This window comes from Anthonomus grandis, chromosome 22 (genome assembly GCF_022605725.1).
Source record: "Anthonomus grandis grandis chromosome 22, icAntGran1.3, whole genome shotgun sequence".
Classification (NCBI taxonomy): domain Eukaryota; kingdom Metazoa; phylum Arthropoda; class Insecta; order Coleoptera; family Curculionidae; genus Anthonomus; species Anthonomus grandis.
Window position 1 is genome coordinate 8,507,833 of NC_065567.1, and position 19,045 is coordinate 8,526,877.

Below are 19,045 nucleotides of genomic sequence, written 5' to 3' on the forward strand. Positions count from 1 at the left end.
CATGATCCGCACAACATCTTACTGGAAACTCTTCAGAATAGTAAGTGTTAGTCTATATCGGAAAAAACCATGTTGGACATTCGATATCAAACCCCTACATGACCAATTTAATGGTTTACTAATAAATAAGTCCAATATTTGTGAATTGAAGACAGCATATGCATAAACACACCACGAGAATTCTCTATATTTTCTTTATCCGTTATTTTTTTCTTTTTCCGTTATTAAAAATTGGAACAATATAGCTCACCTTCTACATATTCGGAAACTCTGATATTTTTGATAATGTATTGAAGAGAACATAGAGAGGCAAAGCAATCGCACAGATGCATCGCCTCAAACAATATTTAGACAGTCCATCATATATCAAAGCCAACTTATTGGAAAGTTTAACTATCTCATTGTATATATCTTCTTTTATTATTACTAAACATGTTATGTTCTACGATGTATAGTCAATCATGACTATCAATATAGACAGTGCGAAAATATTTCTAAAACAAATTGGCAATATGCTGACCATTAGAAGCAGTCTTCTCCTGTAACATAGAGAACTTGATAGCATCATAAATAAATTTCCAAATTGATCCGAGATCCTCCTGCAACCTTGTATCAATACATCGAATGTAAGCAAAAAAAACAAGCACTAGAGAGGTTTTTACATTAATTTCGTAGGTTTAGAAATATTCTATTATCGTTAATAGTTCAATCCTGTACATAGACAAAATAAGCTTTTTTCTGCAAGGATGATTATTTTTTTATTTCGAAAACGCTATTTGAAAGAAAGATGTTCTGAACCTTTTCAATGCTGAAAGCCCATTCCTTGCTACCTTTAGCAGATTATGTCTGATAAACCTACTCTGATATATAATACTTGATCAAATTACGTTTCAGGATTTTCATTGTATGTCTCAATAGTCTTCTTATTTAAATTAAATTACATTTAGTATTATCACCAGTCACTATTAAGCTTGATTTAAGTTCATTGTTGTGTCATTAATTGTGAATTGCTTTACCATGCTAACTTAATCTTTACACAAAGCAAGCATTTGCTTCATCAAGTCGAGGCTATTAGGTTTTGAATGAATTGATTGAAGGTAAAATATTTAAAAATAATCTGTTTGTATCCTGTAAGTCGTTTTGATGACGTGCTATTTCTGTTGGTATACTATACTATCTGTCTATTATGTCATTGATACTCTTTAAGAACTTCTGATATATTTTCTGGGAAGAATCATAGGCCATATACTTAAAATTGTTTTACATTTTTCTTTCGCAAGCAGTCTTAATATTTGGTTAGGCTGCTATCGTCAATGTTCATTTAATTTAAAATTTTTGCGCCTTTATTAATTACCGACTGCAGAGAAAGATCTTTTCTTAATACTGCATTAAATGCAAAGTGCGAAATCTGCAATTGCATAATTAGATACATATATCTCACGTTACTTTTGCTTTATCAACATAAAGCAAAAGCCTTAAAGTTTTTTTAAGTTTAAATTGAGACACCGTGCCAACGTTCAGTTAAAAACATCTGATCAAGAAATGCAAACATAATGCATATATTGCTCTAACAGATATTTTTTTATACTCCTGTCCCTTCCGCCTGAGTGGACTTTAGTCTAGAACCAACGGGGTTAAATATATTTTTGTTATTTTTTAATATTCTTAAAATAAAAATCGTCTGTACCCGGCTGGAGAGACATGGTGTTTTCGCCACGCTCAGTCCGAAATATATTTCATAAGTTTCTGTGAAAAATCACGTTATAGGATCGTAGTTTAGACTCAAGATATAAAACATTACAGAATTTATATTTATAAAAAATAAAATAATTTTAAGCCAAAATTGACGGATATTTAATATAAAAAATAGGCAATTTTACAATATCATGGGCTTAAATTTATAAAAGTAATGCCTAAGCCAAATTCTCTTTGTCTTTTCCAAACGTCTAATAGTTCTTAAGTGAATCATTTATTTTGATGTCTATAATAATTCAATACTTAAGATAAGAATAATTGAGTAATAAATGAAGTACAAATTGTATGTCTAAAACTTTGAGTATAGACTTACTCAAATACTCTTACAAATTTTTTGGTAAAAATTTTAAATAATAATTGTTACTTTTTTTTCAGCTGGTTGGGACGCGGTTGGAGAAGCAAAACCAGGCGAAACTAAATTTAAGGTTGAGGATTTAATACCGAAAAAACAATACAAATTTAGAATAAGAGCCGTAAATAAAATAGGCTCTAGTGAGCCAGCTCTATTTGGTAAACCTGTGCTTGCCAAAGACCCTTGGGGTAAGATTTGTTTTAGTATGGGAAAATTTAAATATTATTATGTAGATAACTTAGGCAGAACAGGGAATTTCGTATAAATTTAGGGAAATATTGTTACATATGCATTAATAAAATTTTTATAGACAAAAAACAAAGATATCCTACCTGACAAGCCATAATAATAGCATTAAGATAACAATAACTAATTTATGCGATTTGGAAAGTTTTTCATCATTGAGTGATTAATAGACGGATCCACAAAAAGTCGCTTATTAAAAACATGAAGTTTATTCTTTGTTATTTTTGGGATTTTTTAAATAAAAATATATATCTTATCGCAAATAAAAAAAAACTTTTTCTTATTTAAAATAAAAGTATATTTTAAGATTTTTAAATTCCCAAATGAAATTATTAAATCAAAGTTGGAGTATATCTGACGAGTTTTAACATTTAAGGACCAAAGTTAAGAAAAAAAATGCAATTCGTTAACTTAATCATACTGCCATTTCAATGATTTAATAAAATAATTAAACTCATTTGGTCTTAGGCGATTTTGATTTGATGCCATACCAAGCGTTAATTAGGCATTTCATTTCAAAGGATAGATGAGGCTTCTATCTGGGATTTTTGCCTCATTCGATATTATAAAACATAAATATTTGTGATATATATTTTTGCATTCTGAATTGGTTCCTTTTGATAACTCTAGACGATGATATACCAAAACCCTTTTTTTATCAAGTAAAGCAAAAAGATCTAAAATATAGCTATAATTTCATTCTTATTATTAATACTAATTTTTTGTATATTTTTCCTAGATGAACCAGGAAAACCAAATAACGTTGAAGTGGTTGACTGGGATAAAGACCACGCTGACCTAACATGGAAAGCTCCAGAGAACGACGGCGGTGCCCCTATTACAAGTTATATTATTGAAGTTAAGGAAAAATTTGGAAAAGATTGGTCTAAAGGTATTGAAGTAGATGGAGATAAATTCTCCGGTACTGTGCCAGGACTTGAGGAAAACAAGCAGTATGAATTTAGGGTGCGCGCTGTAAATAAAGCCGGGCCTGGTGAACCGAGTGATACAACTAAACCTATTATAGCTAAATGTCGTTTTGTTAAACCATTTATTATTGGTGATGATCTGAAGAGCATTATAATTAAAAAAGGACAAACTATTAAATATGATATTAAATATGGTGGTGAGCCGGAACCAACAGTTCAGTGGTTTTTAGATACAAAAGAAATAAAACCAGATGCAGAAGAACGTATTACCATTGACGGATACGAAAAAAATACTATATTAACTGTCAGAAGAGCAACTCGTATTGATAGTGGCAAATATCGCTTAGTCCTTAGTAACACATCGGGTGTATGTGAAGGATCTGCTGAAGTAATTGTCTTAGATAAACCTACTCCACCAAAGGGACCGCTTGAGCCAGAAGAAATACGTGCAGACCACATAACAGTAAAGTGGCAAAGACCGCAAGATGCTGGTGGTACCGAGCTAACTGGATACGTTCTTGAAAAAATGGATATGGATACTGGTCGTTGGGTATCTGCCGGTGAAGTTGGCCCTGAAAGTAATAAATTTACATTCAAAAATCTCACTCCCAAAAAGAAATACAAGTTTAGAGTTAGAGCAAAGAACAAGGAAGGTGAATCTGAACCTCTAGAAACTTCAGATTTTATCCTTGCAAAAAATCCCTATGATGAACCTGGTGCGCCTTCTAAACCGGAAATTATTGACTACGACAATAAGAGTGTTACCTTAAAATGGAATAAACCTGAAAATGACGGAGGAAGACCAATTACACATTATACAGTTGAAATGAAAGATAAGTTTTCCCCAGATTGGAAGGAAGTGGCAAAGACCCCTGATGCAAATCCCACAGTATTAGTAGAAGGATTAAAGGAAAATCTAGTTTATCAGTTCAAAGTACGAGCACATAACAAGGCTGGATCCAGTGAGCCTTCTGAACCAACAGATAACCACCTCTGCAAGCATAAGAACTGTAAGATATTTTTGTTTGAACTAACTTGTATTAATACACATTTTAAATCTATATTGTTTATTAATGATATTTTTATTAATAACACTTTTTGCGTAAGGTATAATTTTGAAGAACAGGATATTATTGATATTTTTTTGCAGGTTATTGCGTATTTTTTTATATATTTTGGAAATTGGGACGTTTCTTACATATTTTTTATAAATATGTGTACTACGGCATACTTTTTATACTTTCTGAGTTTAAGCTCTTCCGATAATTTTTTTATTTCTTTTTGCAGTAAAGCCCCGAATCGATAGAGAAACAATAAAATCAGTTACCATAAAAGCCGGAAGAACCCACAAGTGGGCGGTTGATTTTATGGGTGAGCCTCCACCGGAAGTTAAGTGGGTCTGGCGTGATAACATTCCACTGACTAATACTGAGCGTATTAAAATCGAAAATGCTGACTATCACACAGATTTTACTCTTTTAAACGCTGTTAGAAAAGATACTGGAAAGTATACTCTTATTATCGAGAATATTAACGGCAAAGACCAAGAAACAGTTGAACTAACCGTTTTAAGTAAGCCTGATTCTCCTAAAGGACCCTTGGTTGTAAGCGATGTTACAGCTGAAAAGGCTAAAGTTAGCTGGAAGAAACCTGAAGATGATGGCGGAAGTCCAGTAAAAGAATATGAAATTGAAAAGATGGATATGGCGACTGGCAAATGGGTTAGATGTGGTAGAGTGCCGGCTGACAAATTATCACCTGACGGAAAAGGTGAATTTGAAGTTACCGGCCTTAACCCAGGTTCGGAGTATAAATTTAGAGTTACTGCAGTAAATAATGAGGGAGACTCGGAGCCACTAGTTTCTGAGAAACCCACCTTGGCTAAAAATCCATTTGGTAAGATTTGAAAAATAGTAGTTATTAAATTTAATGAGTTATACAACTATGAAATATAATGCCCAAAATCATTTTTTAGATGAGCCAGGCAAGCCAGGCGTTCCAGAAATAGTTGACTATGACAACAAAGGCGTAGATCTTAAGTGGACACCACCAGCAAGTGACGGAGGATCTCCAATCGAAAAATACATTATTGAGAAAAAAGATCGCTATAAACCCGATTGGGAAAAAGCTTGTGAAGTTCCAGGCGATCAATTACAAGCTCGAGTAGAAGATCTTAAGGAAAGGGGAGAGTACCAGTTTCGAGTAAAAGCAGTTAATAAAGCTGGACCTGGTGTGCCATCAGATGCTTCACAAATGCAAATTATTAAGCATAGATCGCGTAAGTCCTTCCTTAATAAATTAAGAACTTATTATCAATTTATATTTATTTATTATTTATATTTATTTATTACATTTATATTTACATCCAACAAGATAAATTTTATTATCAGCAATAATTAAATGACTTTATATTCAGTATTAATTATAATATGATTTACTTGTTGATTACCAATTTTACGACTACATCATTTCAGCTGAAGAGACAGCAAATATAGCTATTAGACATACCCAACAAAAATCGTGTTCTATGTAATTCAAATGGATTTCTAACATGTTAAGTAACTGGTGCAGTTTCCGAAGTTCGCTAAAAAAATTTAAATATTAGGGTTTTTGCCCCATTTTAGATACCTGTTGTTTTCCTCCATTGCTGAAAACTGTTCAGATAAATCAGCCATTTTTAAAAGCAAATTGTATTTGTACTATATACTACTATCTGTAGTTGTTAAGTCGAGTCGTACGGTACACCATTAGGCTTCATCAGACCCATTGTGCGCCTCTGCTAAAGAAGTAGGTAAGCTTTTTCTCCGCTCGTCATCTAGCACAACGAATCAACGATAACGACAACGTTGTCAAGGGATCCCGTGATCTTTTCAAGGGATGAGTGAGATACGCCGATAATTCTGCTGCATATCAATAAGAGGGCAGGGTAAACGTAAAGTATGCTCCGATATCGTGTCTTCATGGTTGCGTGCCCTACATATTGAACTCCTGCTGAGTTTCATTTTGAAAAGGTGGCCATATCATTGACAGTAACCAGTAAGGATGCCTGTTTTAAGACGTAGCTTCCCTTTAGTTACAGACAATTCGCGGATTGTCTATAGTTTGTCCGGGTAGCTGAGAAGCTTTTTGTACAAATTGCAGCCTTGAGTATATTCCCACTGCTTCTTAAAAAGCGTATGAGAGTATAATTTTATTAGTTCGTTGATGTTTGCCATAGTCAAACCCACCAAGGGCTCCAACCCTACTGGTTAAAGAGCGACGTCCTCTTGGTAAGCGTGTGACCGACCCGATTTCCAGTAACGTTGCTACTGATTATTTGTTCTGTTGAATGCAAAGATTGGCAAGGGAGAGTCAACTCGAACCTCAAGTAGAAGCTCCAGGCGAGCTCTTCGTAGGTCTATCCCCACGTTTATTTCAGTGGAGCGAAAGCGCATCATTGTGGGTAGGGCAACCTCCTTGATATATATGTCTAAGGGCGTTAGAAACAGCATAACTTCCAAAGCACTGGTTGATATGGTTCTCATTGCTCCCGTTATGTTAAAGCAAGCCATTTTGGGAACGTGGTCTAGTTTTCGACGAATTGTGACCTGATCTACTTTATGGCCTCAAACAATAGCACCGCACATTAATATATATTTTATAAAAGCAGTGTAGATCCATATAACTAACTTCAAGAAGAAGCCCTAAGTCTTGCCTATTATGCTGCTGCACTGTTCGTGAGAGATTTATGTATGCTTTCTGCTTTATAATGTGAGAGTTCCATTTTAGTTTGCTATTGAGGGTTACACTGCGGTACTTACTTGGCTACAAAGAGCCTTCGACCTTTCTAATCACCAGATCACTGTGGAGCAGAGGGCTGATTCTGTTGACTTCCCTAGATCTCGCGTCTGGAGGACCACGTCGAAAAGGTGGCTTTTAGAGAGTTGTGGGAGGTGGATTCAATGGTCTTCTTATCTAGCTCCTCCATTAGCGTTGAACTAACGAAAGCTTTCCTATCGACTTTCTCAGATGGTTTGTGAGCGCGGTCTCTTGTCTTGTCTCTACTGTTCAGAGTTTCTGCCGTAGCCGTCTCGGACCTCATCCTTTTTTTCTGTTTCACGAAAGAGTCGCGTTCTTAGACACGCAATCATTGGCTTATGCTGTTGCACCTTAATATGGGAGGAGTTTTATTGTGGTTTCAACCACTTGGCCTGGCAATTAAGGCAAGCTCTTACAAGTAGAGGACCAGACGAAATCAGTATAGACTCCTTCGCAGCTGCGAGCTCCTATGACTGCTCGAGGGAGTGGCAAATTAACTATATTTATCATGTTGTCTTTGAAGCAGAACATACAACTTACTGGTTATTATTCGGATAACTTAGAATTGAAACTACTTCAAAAAGGAAAAGATTATATATATGTTACAATTGTCAAAATATTTCTGCGCAAATAAATACATTTATTATTGCGGTGATATTTCTAAACCATCATCTCATTAACAAAAGCTTTGCTTTTTTCTATCTTTAAACTGCCCATTTATATTCCTTTAACCAATACAAGTATCCTAGTTTTGGGTTATACAATTTAAGTTTTCAATTGTTAAGAGAAACTTTTTTAGTTCTGGGAGAAAGTAGCCTACATATACTACATACAAGTTTTCTTGCAACGGTTAAAAAAATTTTAATAGATTTGTTAAATTTTTAGTTAAACCAAGGATCGACCGGACAAACCTTAAACCTATTATAGTACGTGCTGGTAAGCCAATTAAGTATGACATAGACGTAAGAGGTGAGCCGCCACCAACATGCAGCTGGTATCAAAATGAAAAAGAAGTCAAATCTGAGGGGAATATAGAGATTATCAACGTAGATTATAACACAAAGTTAAACATTACAAATTCAATACGCAAAAATACCGGATTATACAAAATTAAAGCGGTTAATGAACACGGACAAGATGAAGCAGAAGTTGAAGTAACCGTTCTTTGTAAGTAGTATCTTATTAATGACGCACATGTAACAAGTATGGCTAATTTTGCTATCACAAATCTTTATATTAAAATAAATGAACCGGAAACGTGAATATACATGTTTTTTAAGTATCGTGGAATTATTTTATGTTAATCATTTTAAATGTTAATTGGATTGAGAGTGCTTAATAAATTATAATAATAAATCATAGAATATCTTTCAAATATTCACTTAAAATTTGTAGCTGCCCCAGGTAAACCAAAGGGCCCGCTAGAAGTAACTGACGTAACAAAGGGAGGTTGCAAATTGAAATGGCAAAAGCCCGAAGATGATGGGGGTAAGCCAGTAACTGGATATGTAGTAGAGAAACTAGATAAGGCGACGGGCAGGTGGATCACAGTCGGCCGCACTGGACCAAATGACACTGAAATGGATGTCAAGGGTCTCCAGGAAGGTCATGAATATGATTTTAGAGTAAAAGCTGTTAATGATGAAGGTGAATCAGAACCTCTTGAGACTGATGGGTCTATTATCGCAAAGAACCCATATGATATTCCTGGAAAACCTGGAACCCCAGTAATTGAGGATTGGGATGCTGATCACGTTGACCTTAAATGGGTTGCTCCAAAGAGCACCGGTGGTGCACCAATCATTGGATACGTAATTGAAAAAAAAGAAAAATTCTCTACTTCTTGGGATGAGATACTGAGTACCGATGTAAGTATTTACTTTAAAAATAATTAATATGTTATTCATAGTAGTAGTTATTATTTTCACTAACGATAATTGATTATTAAAATTAAAAATATGGTATCTAGTCCCCATCATGCGAAGCAAGAGTACCTGGTCTAAAGGAAGGAAACACATATCAATTCCGTGTAAGGGCTGTTAATAAGGCAGGCCCAGGAGAACCTTCTGATGCTACCCCACAACATGTTGCTAAGGCGAGACACAGTAAGTTTTAGTTAATTATTTCACCTATAATCTCATGTAATAATTCTTTGTAATGAACTAGTTATACATACTTAATTTTATTTATAACAATATCTAAATTCAACTGATTGTATATTATTAATGCATACCCTAAATATATGTTGTTGTTTAAATTATTTATCATAAATGACCAACATGTGAGATAGATATTTTAATATTCTTTCAAAATTAATATTTTAAAATCGTATTGCTACGCTAAATATTTTTTAAGTTAATATTCTATATTAATCAAATAATAATTTGTTATTTATTGCTATTTTTCAGTGCGTCCCCTTATTAATAGAGAGAAAATGCATACCGTGAAAGTGCGTGCAGGTCAGCTTGTGAAGTTTGATGTAGATGTAAGGGGCGAACCTCCACCAAAATGTACTTGGAGTCTTGCCCTAAAGCCTTTAGAAAATGGGCCAACCTGTAAAATTGAAAATGAGGATTATAATACAAAACTTTCACTAACAGATACTAAACGAAAAGATACAGGCACATACACTCTTAGAGCCGAAAATGACTCCGGTTTTGATGAAGCGTCTGTTGAAGTCGAGATACTTGATAAGCCCGGAAAACCAGAAGGGCCACTAGAAGTAAGCGATGTTCATAAAGAGGGCTGTAAATTGAAATGGGGCAAGCCTAAAGATGATGGTGGTTTGCCGATCACTGGTTACGTAGTAGAGAAACAGGATACCCAAACAGGAAGATGGGTTCCAGCAGGATTTGTTGATGCTGACAAAACGGATCATGAGATTACGGGCCTTGAGCCTAATAAGAAGTACAACTTTAGAGTAAAGGCTATAAACGAAGAAGGTGAATCTGAGCCCTTAGAAACTGATACTGCCACTCTCGCCAAGAATCCATATGACGTCTCAGCACCACCAGGACTACCTGAAATTGTAGATTGGGATGAACATTCAGTTAAATTAAAATGGGAAAAACCTGTTAGAGATGGGGGTACTCCAATTACTGGATATGTTATTGAAGCAATGGACAAATTTACAGGCCAGTTTGTAAAAGTAGCTGAAGTTGGTCCACAATGTCAAGGTCAAGTTGGAAAATTAGAAGAAGGAAACCAATACAAATTCCGAGTTCGTGCTATTAATAAGGCGGGTCAATCTGAACCATCAGAACAAACCAACTGGCATACAGCAAAGGCGCGATATTGTAAGTTCATTGTTATATTATATGTTTCCTTAATGCATCAAAAAATGTAAACTTTACATAAGAGTTACTTACTTAAAAAAGTTATTTAAAAAAATGTTTTAGACAAAAATACAAAACCCCTTAAATTTAGGTACATAACAGAGTATGCATACACGACTAACCAAGTTTTTTATTGGGTAAAGGAATACTTAGGCGCAAAAACGCAAAAGAAAATCTTCTTTTTCCTTCCTGAGGCTTATTCAGCTTTCCCTCTTGAATGCATTTTAGCCCATAATAGATTTATTGTGCTTCACCCATCGCTCTCCTGCACTAGCCTGTACAATCTTTTACTTTTTTTTGTAGTATTTAGTTGCTTTGATCTAGTGTGTTCCCAAATATTTGTTATCTTCTGCAACATAGTGCTTCTTAAGTGGACTGGAAATTATGTTTAGGACAGTTTCTATAGTTACGACAGGTCAAGTCTTCGTTGCACACCAATCATTTTAAGCCTTGCTTAATGAATTGCTTTCAGTTTCTCTTCTATGGCCCTTAGAAGGTCTCTGGAGACCTTTTCATTTTTTAAAAATAATCCCACATAAACACGTTGTCCCTGTTCAAGTGTCGCATCCAGTGAATTTGGTGTCATTTCCTAACTCAGTTTCGTATCTTCTTGCGCCTGGCACTCTTTGACACCCCAATTTAACCTCCGATCCAATAAAGGGACTAACAGATTCTCTTCAAGTTCATCCACTTTCTCATTTTCTGGTATACCGCTTTATCTTGGTACCAGCAGCTCTTCACCAATTTAATATTAGACTTAGTTTAGCCCTTTAGTCCCCAATTCTTATTCGTTATTTTGACTACTACTTGATCTCCAGATTCTTGTAAAAATCCAATGAGTAGGCCAGCGTCTGACCCTTCTCATCTGAGGTTTAACCTTCAACCGGGACCGGACTGCCGCTTCTTCCAAGTTTTTGATCGAGGGTTTACAGGTTCACTTTCAGTCTCTCGCAGAGACGCGCAGGTCATCCGAAGAACTAGCTCTTAGTATGAGTGTTAAAGTTCCTGGGGTGTTTGGTGATCTGTGTACTCGACCATGGAGTTGACGGCCCTGAGTGAGACCTCTTGTGCTTCTTACCCTCTTTTGTCTGCTCCCCTTGGCACTGGTATATCAACTTTGCGGAGACATTGCATTTGAGCGCGGAAAAAAGTTTGTCAGTTTGTTTCTGACCTTGGGTCGCAGGTTGTCCTGCCCCCTACCCAGAGGCCTTTGCAGTATGTAGGGTTTGTTTTCTTTTCTCTATGGTCCATAAAGGTCCGAGAAGGTAGAGAGGAAAAGTTGATTTACGCCCGCAGTGCCTTCTTGCAGACGTTACCCTTCAAGGTTGGATACATCTGAAATTTATACGGAAACCTTAATTTAAATAAAAAAGATTCTCCTTTGATTTCCTGATTCCTGACCTGCGTTTACCGCTGAGAGAGGGAAATGTAATACACTATACGTCTTTTTTAACTGGTCACTTCAATTTGATATTGCTAGTTAATACATTAAAAATAAATTTTTTCATAAAAAAATCATAAAAAAAAGTTTTTTTAGTTTTATGTTGTCACCATAATTTTTATTAGTTTATTATTCATATATTTTCAATGTAATTACTTACTATTTTAGTGAAACCTCTTATCGACCGCACAAATTTGAAGCCGCTAACGGTCAAATCGGGCCTCTCCATTAGCTTAGATGTAAATATTCAAGGAGAACCTCCACCGAAAGTCACATGGTTGTACGAAGGCAAAGAAATAACCTCTACAGAGGTTATGAAAATAGACAATATCGACTATAATACAAAATTCTTTGTACTTCGGGCTCAAAGAGTTCATTCAGGAAAATATACCATTATTGCAAGTAATGAAGTTGGAGAAGATCAAGCAGATATTGAAATCTCTGTACTTGGAAAACCGGGAAGTCCTAAAGGACCTTTAGATGTCTCCAATGTTACCAAACATGGTTGTAAGCTAACATGGAAAAAACCGGAAGATGATGGTGGTACCCCAATCGAGCACTACGAAATTGAGAAATTGGATCCTTTGACTGGCCAGTGGATTCCTTGTGGGAGAAGTACCGAGCCAGAGGCAAATATAACAGGTTTGCAAGAAGGCAAGCCATATAAATTTAGAGTAAAAGCTGTGAATAAAGAAGGAGAATCAGAACCCCTTGAGACAGAAAAATCGATAATTGCTAAAAATCCATTTGGTAAGTCAAACCGGCCGTCTTATATAATTTGCCATTTTCTTTACAAATATATTTTATAGATGAACCTAGTAAGCCTGGCCGACCGGACTTGACCAACTGGGATAAAGATTTCGTCGAATTAGCGTGGAAGCCACCAGTTAGTGATGGTGGTGCTCCAATCCAAAAATATATTATTCAAATGCACGATAAAGCCGGAAGAGGTTGGATCGATGCTGCAAACGTTTCGGGTGATAAAACTTCAGGGCGCATCGAGACTGTAGAAGAGGGTCATGAATATGAATTTAGAATTGTCGCTGTTAACAAAGCTGGACCAAGTGAGCCTAGCGATCCGTCTAAGCCCGTTATTGCCAAACCCCGATTCTGTAAGTAATCACTATTTTTCACGTGCATTTTTACTGCAGGTTGTGCTATGAATATGTATAGCTCTTTCGGTATTTTACTCATCATGTATTTTTTTTCTAACGAAATGGCAAAGTCTTGATCAAGTTTTTATTTATTAACATAAGAAATTTCTTTTTAAAATAAATTTTGCAGTAAGTTTTTGATTTTTGAAGTTCAAAGTCAAACCTAAAAGTAATCAACATTTCTGTTCAATTTTATTACCTGTTTCTTTTTTATTTAGTGGCTCCAAAGATTGATCGAAAAAATCTTACTAAAAAGGTTCTTCGGCCCGGTCAACTGCTACGACTCGAAGCTGACGTCAAAGGTGAACCTGCTCCAACCGTAACATGGGCTTTCAAAGAACAGACTCTCAGGACAGCAGATCGTTTAAAAATTGATAATGAAGATTATCACACTAGTTTTGTATTACAAAAAGTACAACGCAGTGATACTGGCGTATATATAGTAACTGCTAGAAATGATTCTGGTGTTGATACAGTAGAAGTGGAAATTTGTGTCGTGACTAAACCTGCTAAACCAAAGGGACCTCTAAAGGTATCAGATATGACAGCAGAAGGATGCAAACTGGAATGGAAGGCACCAGAGGATGATGGTGGTGAACCGGTTACAAGTTATGTAGTTGAACGTATGGATGTTGAAAGCGGTAGGTGGGTACCTGTAACCACGACAAAAACACCAGATGCTGATGTTACTGGCTTGATTGAGGGTAAAGATTACTTATTCAGAGTAAAAGCTATTAATTCTGAAGGCGAATCTGAACCCCTTGTTACGGATGAACCAATTACAGCTAAGAATCCCTACACTGAACCTGACTCTCCTAGTAAACCTGAACTCAAAGACTGGAGCAAGGATCATGCTGATCTAAAATGGGTACCACCAAAGAATGATGGTGGTAGCCCAATTGAAAAATATATTATCGAAAAGAAAGATCCTATTACAGGAAAATGGCATAAGGCCGTTGAAGTTCCAGCAAACAAAACTGAGGCCAGAGTTCCTGATTTACAAGAGGGTCAAAAATATTCATTCCGTGTAAAAGCTGTGAATAAAGGAGGAGAAAGTAAGCCATCGCCACCATCTGATACTATCACTGCTAAAGACAGATTCGTACCTCCAAAAATTGATCGCAGCACCCTTAAAGATCTTATAGTAAAAACTGGACAGCATATTCGCTTGGATGTCAAAATATCAGGTGAACCTCCGCCATCAAAAACTTGGTTCCTTAATAAGGCCCGAATTGAAAACCGTGACGATATTAATGTGGATATAGAAGATTATAGAACTAAATTAGTAATTCCTGTAGCCAAAAGAGAACATACGGGAACACTCTTTATTAAAGCTGAAAACAGTTCAGGTAAAGACGAAGCTAAAATTGAAATTACGGTTCTGGATGTACCAGGCAAACCAGAAGGTCCCCTCAAGATATCTAATATCCATAAAGAAGGATGTACGCTTAAGTGGAATCCTCCACAAGATGATGGTGGTGTTCCCGTAGAATATTATCAAGTAGAAAAGCTTGATGTCGCAACTGGTCGCTGGGTTCCAGCAGGTAGATCTAAAGATCCCAAGATTGATCTAAATAATTTAGAACCAGGTCAAGAATATAAATTTAGAGTCTCTGCAGTAAATGCGGAAGGTGAATCAGAACCTTTAGAAGCAGAACAAACAATTATCGCCAAAAATCCTTTCGATGAACCTGGAGCACCAGGTACACCTGAAGTGGTTGATTGGGATAAGGACCATGTTGACTTAAAATGGAGTCCACCAGCAAATGATGGTGGATCTCCCATCACAGGATATATCATTGAAAAAAGGGAAAAAGGCTCGCCCAAATGGACGAAAGCTGGAGAAACTGGTCCATTTGAAACGAAAGGAACTGCCGCAAATTTGGACGAAGGAGTTGAATATGAATTTAGAGTGAAGGCCGTAAATGCTGCTGGACCTGGAGAGCCGAGTCAAGCATCAAAGTCAGTTGTCACAAAATCTAGGAAATGTAAGCAAAGCAATTTTTTTATTGATGTTTTATTTTATTCCAAACTTCTTAATTTTAGTGGCACCCAAAATTGACCGTCGTAATCTACATGATATGAGAATCAAAGAAGGAGAACCAATTTACATTGATGTTAAAGTTAGCGGTGAACCTGCCCCCGACGTAGCATGGTACCAAGAAAGTCGCATTATAATCAGTAATGCCCATAAGCGGATCGATAATGTACCTTATAACTCCAAATTCTTCAATGACAGACCCGAGCGCAAGGATACTGGAGTTTACAAGATTGTTGCATCCAATAAATATGGGCAAGATACTGCTGAGATTGAGATCACTGTAGTTTGTAAGTTGTAGCTAACTACTTTGAATTTTATCAGTTTGGTAACCAATATTATTATTTTTAGCTCCACCGGGACAGCCAGAAGGCCCACTTGAGGTATCTGATATCCACAAAGATGGCTGTACATTAAAATGGAAGAGACCTAAAGATGATGGTGGCGAACCTGTGGAAAACTATATTGTTGAAAAATTAGATGAAGAGACAGGCATCTGGCTACCAGTAGGAAAAACTTCAGGAGCTATTCCAGAAATGCAAGTAGATGGGCTTATTCCAGGACATGAATATAAATTTAGAGTAAAAGCAGCAAATAAAGAAGGAGAATCTGAGCCATTAGAAACGATCGGATCTATTACTGCTAAGGATCCTTATAGTAAATAAATTAAATTTTGCAGTTGATTTTCAATAAATTTTGTTTTATTTAGGTAATGCTAGTAAACCTGGTACACCTGAGCCAGAAGACTGGTCGGCGAACCATGTTGATCTAAAATGGACGGAACCAGCTTCAGATGGTGGATCACCTATTACAGGCTATATTATTGAAATGAAAGACAAATATAGTCCTCTCTGGGAAAAGGCAGTAGAAACAACTAGTTCTACGCCTACTGCCACAGTTACTGGTCTTATTGAAGGCAATGAATATCAGTTTAGGGTCATCGCTATAAATGCTGCGGGTCCTAGCCCTGCCTCTGATGCTAGTAAAGTGTTTACTGCCAAACCTAGATTTTGTAAGAACAAATTAGCTAATCTTAATATTAGTTATTAATTAATAATACATTTTAAATATTTTAGTGGCACCCAAAATTGACAGACGCTACCTCCATGATGTTACTATCTCAGCAGGCTCGCCACTTAAATTTGAGGCTAATATTATAGGTGAACCTCCACCGAAAGTAGAATGGCGATATAATGGTATCACTCTAAAAGATGATCATCGTACTTCTATTGATAATCCGGAATATAGCACTAAAATTGCAATTCGTCCAGTTAACAGAGATGATACAGGCCAATATACTGTTACAGCCACTAACAGCTCTGGAAAAGACACGCATACTATCAATGTTACAGTGACAGATAAGCCTACGCCACCACAAGGACCTCTGCAGGTTTCCGACATTAACAAACATGGATGTAAACTTAAATGGAAACGTCCTAAAGATGATGGTGGCACCCCTATCGAGTACTACCAAATAGATAAAATGGAACCTGAAACTGGATGTTGGGTACCTTGTGGAAGAGCCACAGAGCTTAGTAAGTTATTTTACTTTTTATATATTCTATATGTATTTATATTTAGCAATTTTTATGTATTAAATATGGATTTAATTCAGATGATTGCAACATATGTTAACTATGTGTATTTTTTAGATTTTGATGTCACTGGCCTAAAACCAAATGAAGAATACAAATTCAGAGTAGCAGCAGTAAATGCTGAGGGTGAATCAAAACCACTAGAAACAGAAATTCCTATCATTGCTAAAAATCCATTTGATGAACCTGGCCCACCTGGGCATCTTAAGGCGACTGACTGGGATAAAGATCATGTTGATTTGGAATGGCTTCCGCCAAAAGAAGATGGGGGAGCTCCGATTACTGGTTATATCATCGAAAAAAAAGATAAATTTGGGGATTGGGAAAAAGCTCTTGAACTGCCTGCCGACAGACTAAAAGCAACTGTTCCTGATCTTATTGAAGGACAACCTTACCAATTTAGGGTGCGAGCTGTTAATGCAGCAGGACCTGGTGACCCAAGCAACGAAACACCAACTATTATAGCAAAACCACGAAACTTGGCGCCTAAAATTGACCGAACCAATCTCATCGAAGTTAAAATTCGAGCAGGTCAAAGCTTTTCTTATGATGTTAAAGTTAGTGGTGAACCTATACCTACTACGAAATGGTTACTTAAGAGTAAAGAAATTAAATCAGGACCGAATTGTAAGGTGCAACACGCAGAATATAATACCAAGATATCTGTTAAAAATGCGACAAGAGCTGACTCTGGAACATATACTGTAACTGCTGAGAACGTCAATGGCAAAGATATTGCTGAAGTGGAAGTTATTGTTTTAGATGTTCCAAGTCCTCCTGGTGGTCCACTTAAGGTTTCTGATATCCACGCCAATGGCTGCAAGCTAAATTGGAGACCTCCAGCCGATGATGGTGGCCAGCCAGTTGAAAACTATATAGTCGAAAAGATGGATGAAGCCAGTGGACGCTGGGTACCCGTGGGAGAAACCGAAGGACCTACAACATCCTTAAATGTAGATGGCTTAGTACCAGGTCATAAATACAAGTTTAGGGTAAGGGCACAAAACCGTCAGGGTAAATCAGAACCACTTACCACGTCTCAAGCTATAGAAGCCAAAAATCCATTTGATGAACCAGGTAAAACAAGTGCACCTGAAATTATTGATTATGACAGTGATTTCGTTGAACTTAAATGGGAGAAGCCTGAGTTAGATGGTGGTTCTCCAATTACCGGCTATATAATTGAAAAGCGAGATAAATTTAATCCAAATTGGGAAAAATGTGCTGAAGTTGAAGGAGATGTTCCAAGAGGCAAAGTAAACGATCTTATTGAAGGCACTCCATATGAATTTAGAATTGTGGCTGTCAATAAAGCTGGACCTGGCGAACCAAGTGATGCATCTAAAATACATGTTGCTAGACCTAAAAATCGTAAGTTTCTTTTAATTAAATATATAGGCTATATTTCATTTATCTACTGTATAATGAACAGTGTGTAAAATATTGGCAATTATTACTATTTTTGATACGGTTCCCATAAAGTCTCATTAGGACCCTGGGCTTGCCATTAGCGTTATACCAGCAAAGGGCTTACGTTGAGGATTACAGTGACCCAATATCCTTTCTAATGTTTTATTCTAATGACTCTGGAACGTATTGTTCCAGTATTCGGGGAAACCTTGCCCATATTCCCTACATATAACTGAAGAAATAAACAAATTTTTTTTTCGATTTTTTTATGTGGCTTTTTAATTTTCTGATTTAAACTTTACAATGTAATTGAATTACAAATTATATAATTAATATAAAGCATATTGATTTTTTTGCAAGAAAATCGCAAATGTAAAAGTAGTATATAGTTTAATAACACATAATTTGTAATTGCGTAGTCTATCGTGGCTTTAATACTTGATTATTTTTTAAATATAATATATATTTTTAACATAATGTATTTGAAACTTTTGTATATCAAATATATCAGTATTATTTACATTTTCACAATTGCCTGTAAAATAACAGGTACTAAAATGTTGAAAAATAATGTGTTTATTGAATACATTTTAATTTAATATTGATTGGGTTATTTTTAAAATATTTTTTAGAATGAAAATTTAATTACTACAAAAGAAAATACACCTACAGAAAAATAATTTAAGTATAAATACACCTTTAACCCTACTTTTCAAATATAAATATATATTTATATTTTCTTTAATGTCATCACACTGTTCTGAAGGGGCATTTATTCTTTTTAATATAAGCTTATTCTGTATAAGAGATATTCAGTGAACCATAGCCCTAAATATAATTGAGGTTATTAGGTTTATTTAGCACGACGCGCGGTTAGGAAATATCTCCAACCGTTATCAAGTGTAAACTAACTAATATACTAGAGGTGTGTATAGAGGTATTGCTAGTGCTAGTTGCCTAATGCCTCGGGTCTTGCGTAAAGTGCATTAGAT

The 19,045-nt window shown here is 35.9% G+C and overlaps 1 protein-coding gene across 13 annotated transcripts in view; it reads left to right on the forward strand.

The window, feature by feature from the left end:
- LOC126748994 (twitchin) overlaps positions 1 to 19,045 on the forward strand; it is a 96,018-nt gene that overhangs the window by 55,787 nt on the left and 21,186 nt on the right. For all 13 annotated transcript variants that reach the window (XM_050458581.1, XM_050458571.1, XM_050458572.1 and 10 more), the window contains 16 exons: positions 2,131 to 2,295; positions 3,093 to 4,292; positions 4,570 to 5,178; positions 5,258 to 5,560; positions 7,966 to 8,247; positions 8,476 to 8,948; positions 9,050 to 9,185; positions 9,489 to 10,376; positions 12,025 to 12,606; positions 12,666 to 12,968; positions 13,229 to 14,998; positions 15,057 to 15,338; positions 15,400 to 15,705; positions 15,758 to 16,060; positions 16,125 to 16,583; positions 16,701 to 18,014. In XM_050458581.1, the coding sequence (XP_050314538.1) occupies positions 2,131 to 2,295; positions 3,093 to 4,292; positions 4,570 to 5,178; positions 5,258 to 5,560; positions 7,966 to 8,247; positions 8,476 to 8,948; positions 9,050 to 9,185; positions 9,489 to 10,376; positions 12,025 to 12,606; positions 12,666 to 12,968; positions 13,229 to 14,998; positions 15,057 to 15,338; positions 15,400 to 15,705; positions 15,758 to 16,060; positions 16,125 to 16,583; positions 16,701 to 18,014 (9,375 nt within the window). The remainder of the gene's footprint in view (positions 1 to 2,130; positions 2,296 to 3,092; positions 4,293 to 4,569; positions 5,179 to 5,257; positions 5,561 to 7,965; positions 8,248 to 8,475; positions 8,949 to 9,049; positions 9,186 to 9,488; positions 10,377 to 12,024; positions 12,607 to 12,665; positions 12,969 to 13,228; positions 14,999 to 15,056; positions 15,339 to 15,399; positions 15,706 to 15,757; positions 16,061 to 16,124; positions 16,584 to 16,700; positions 18,015 to 19,045) is intronic.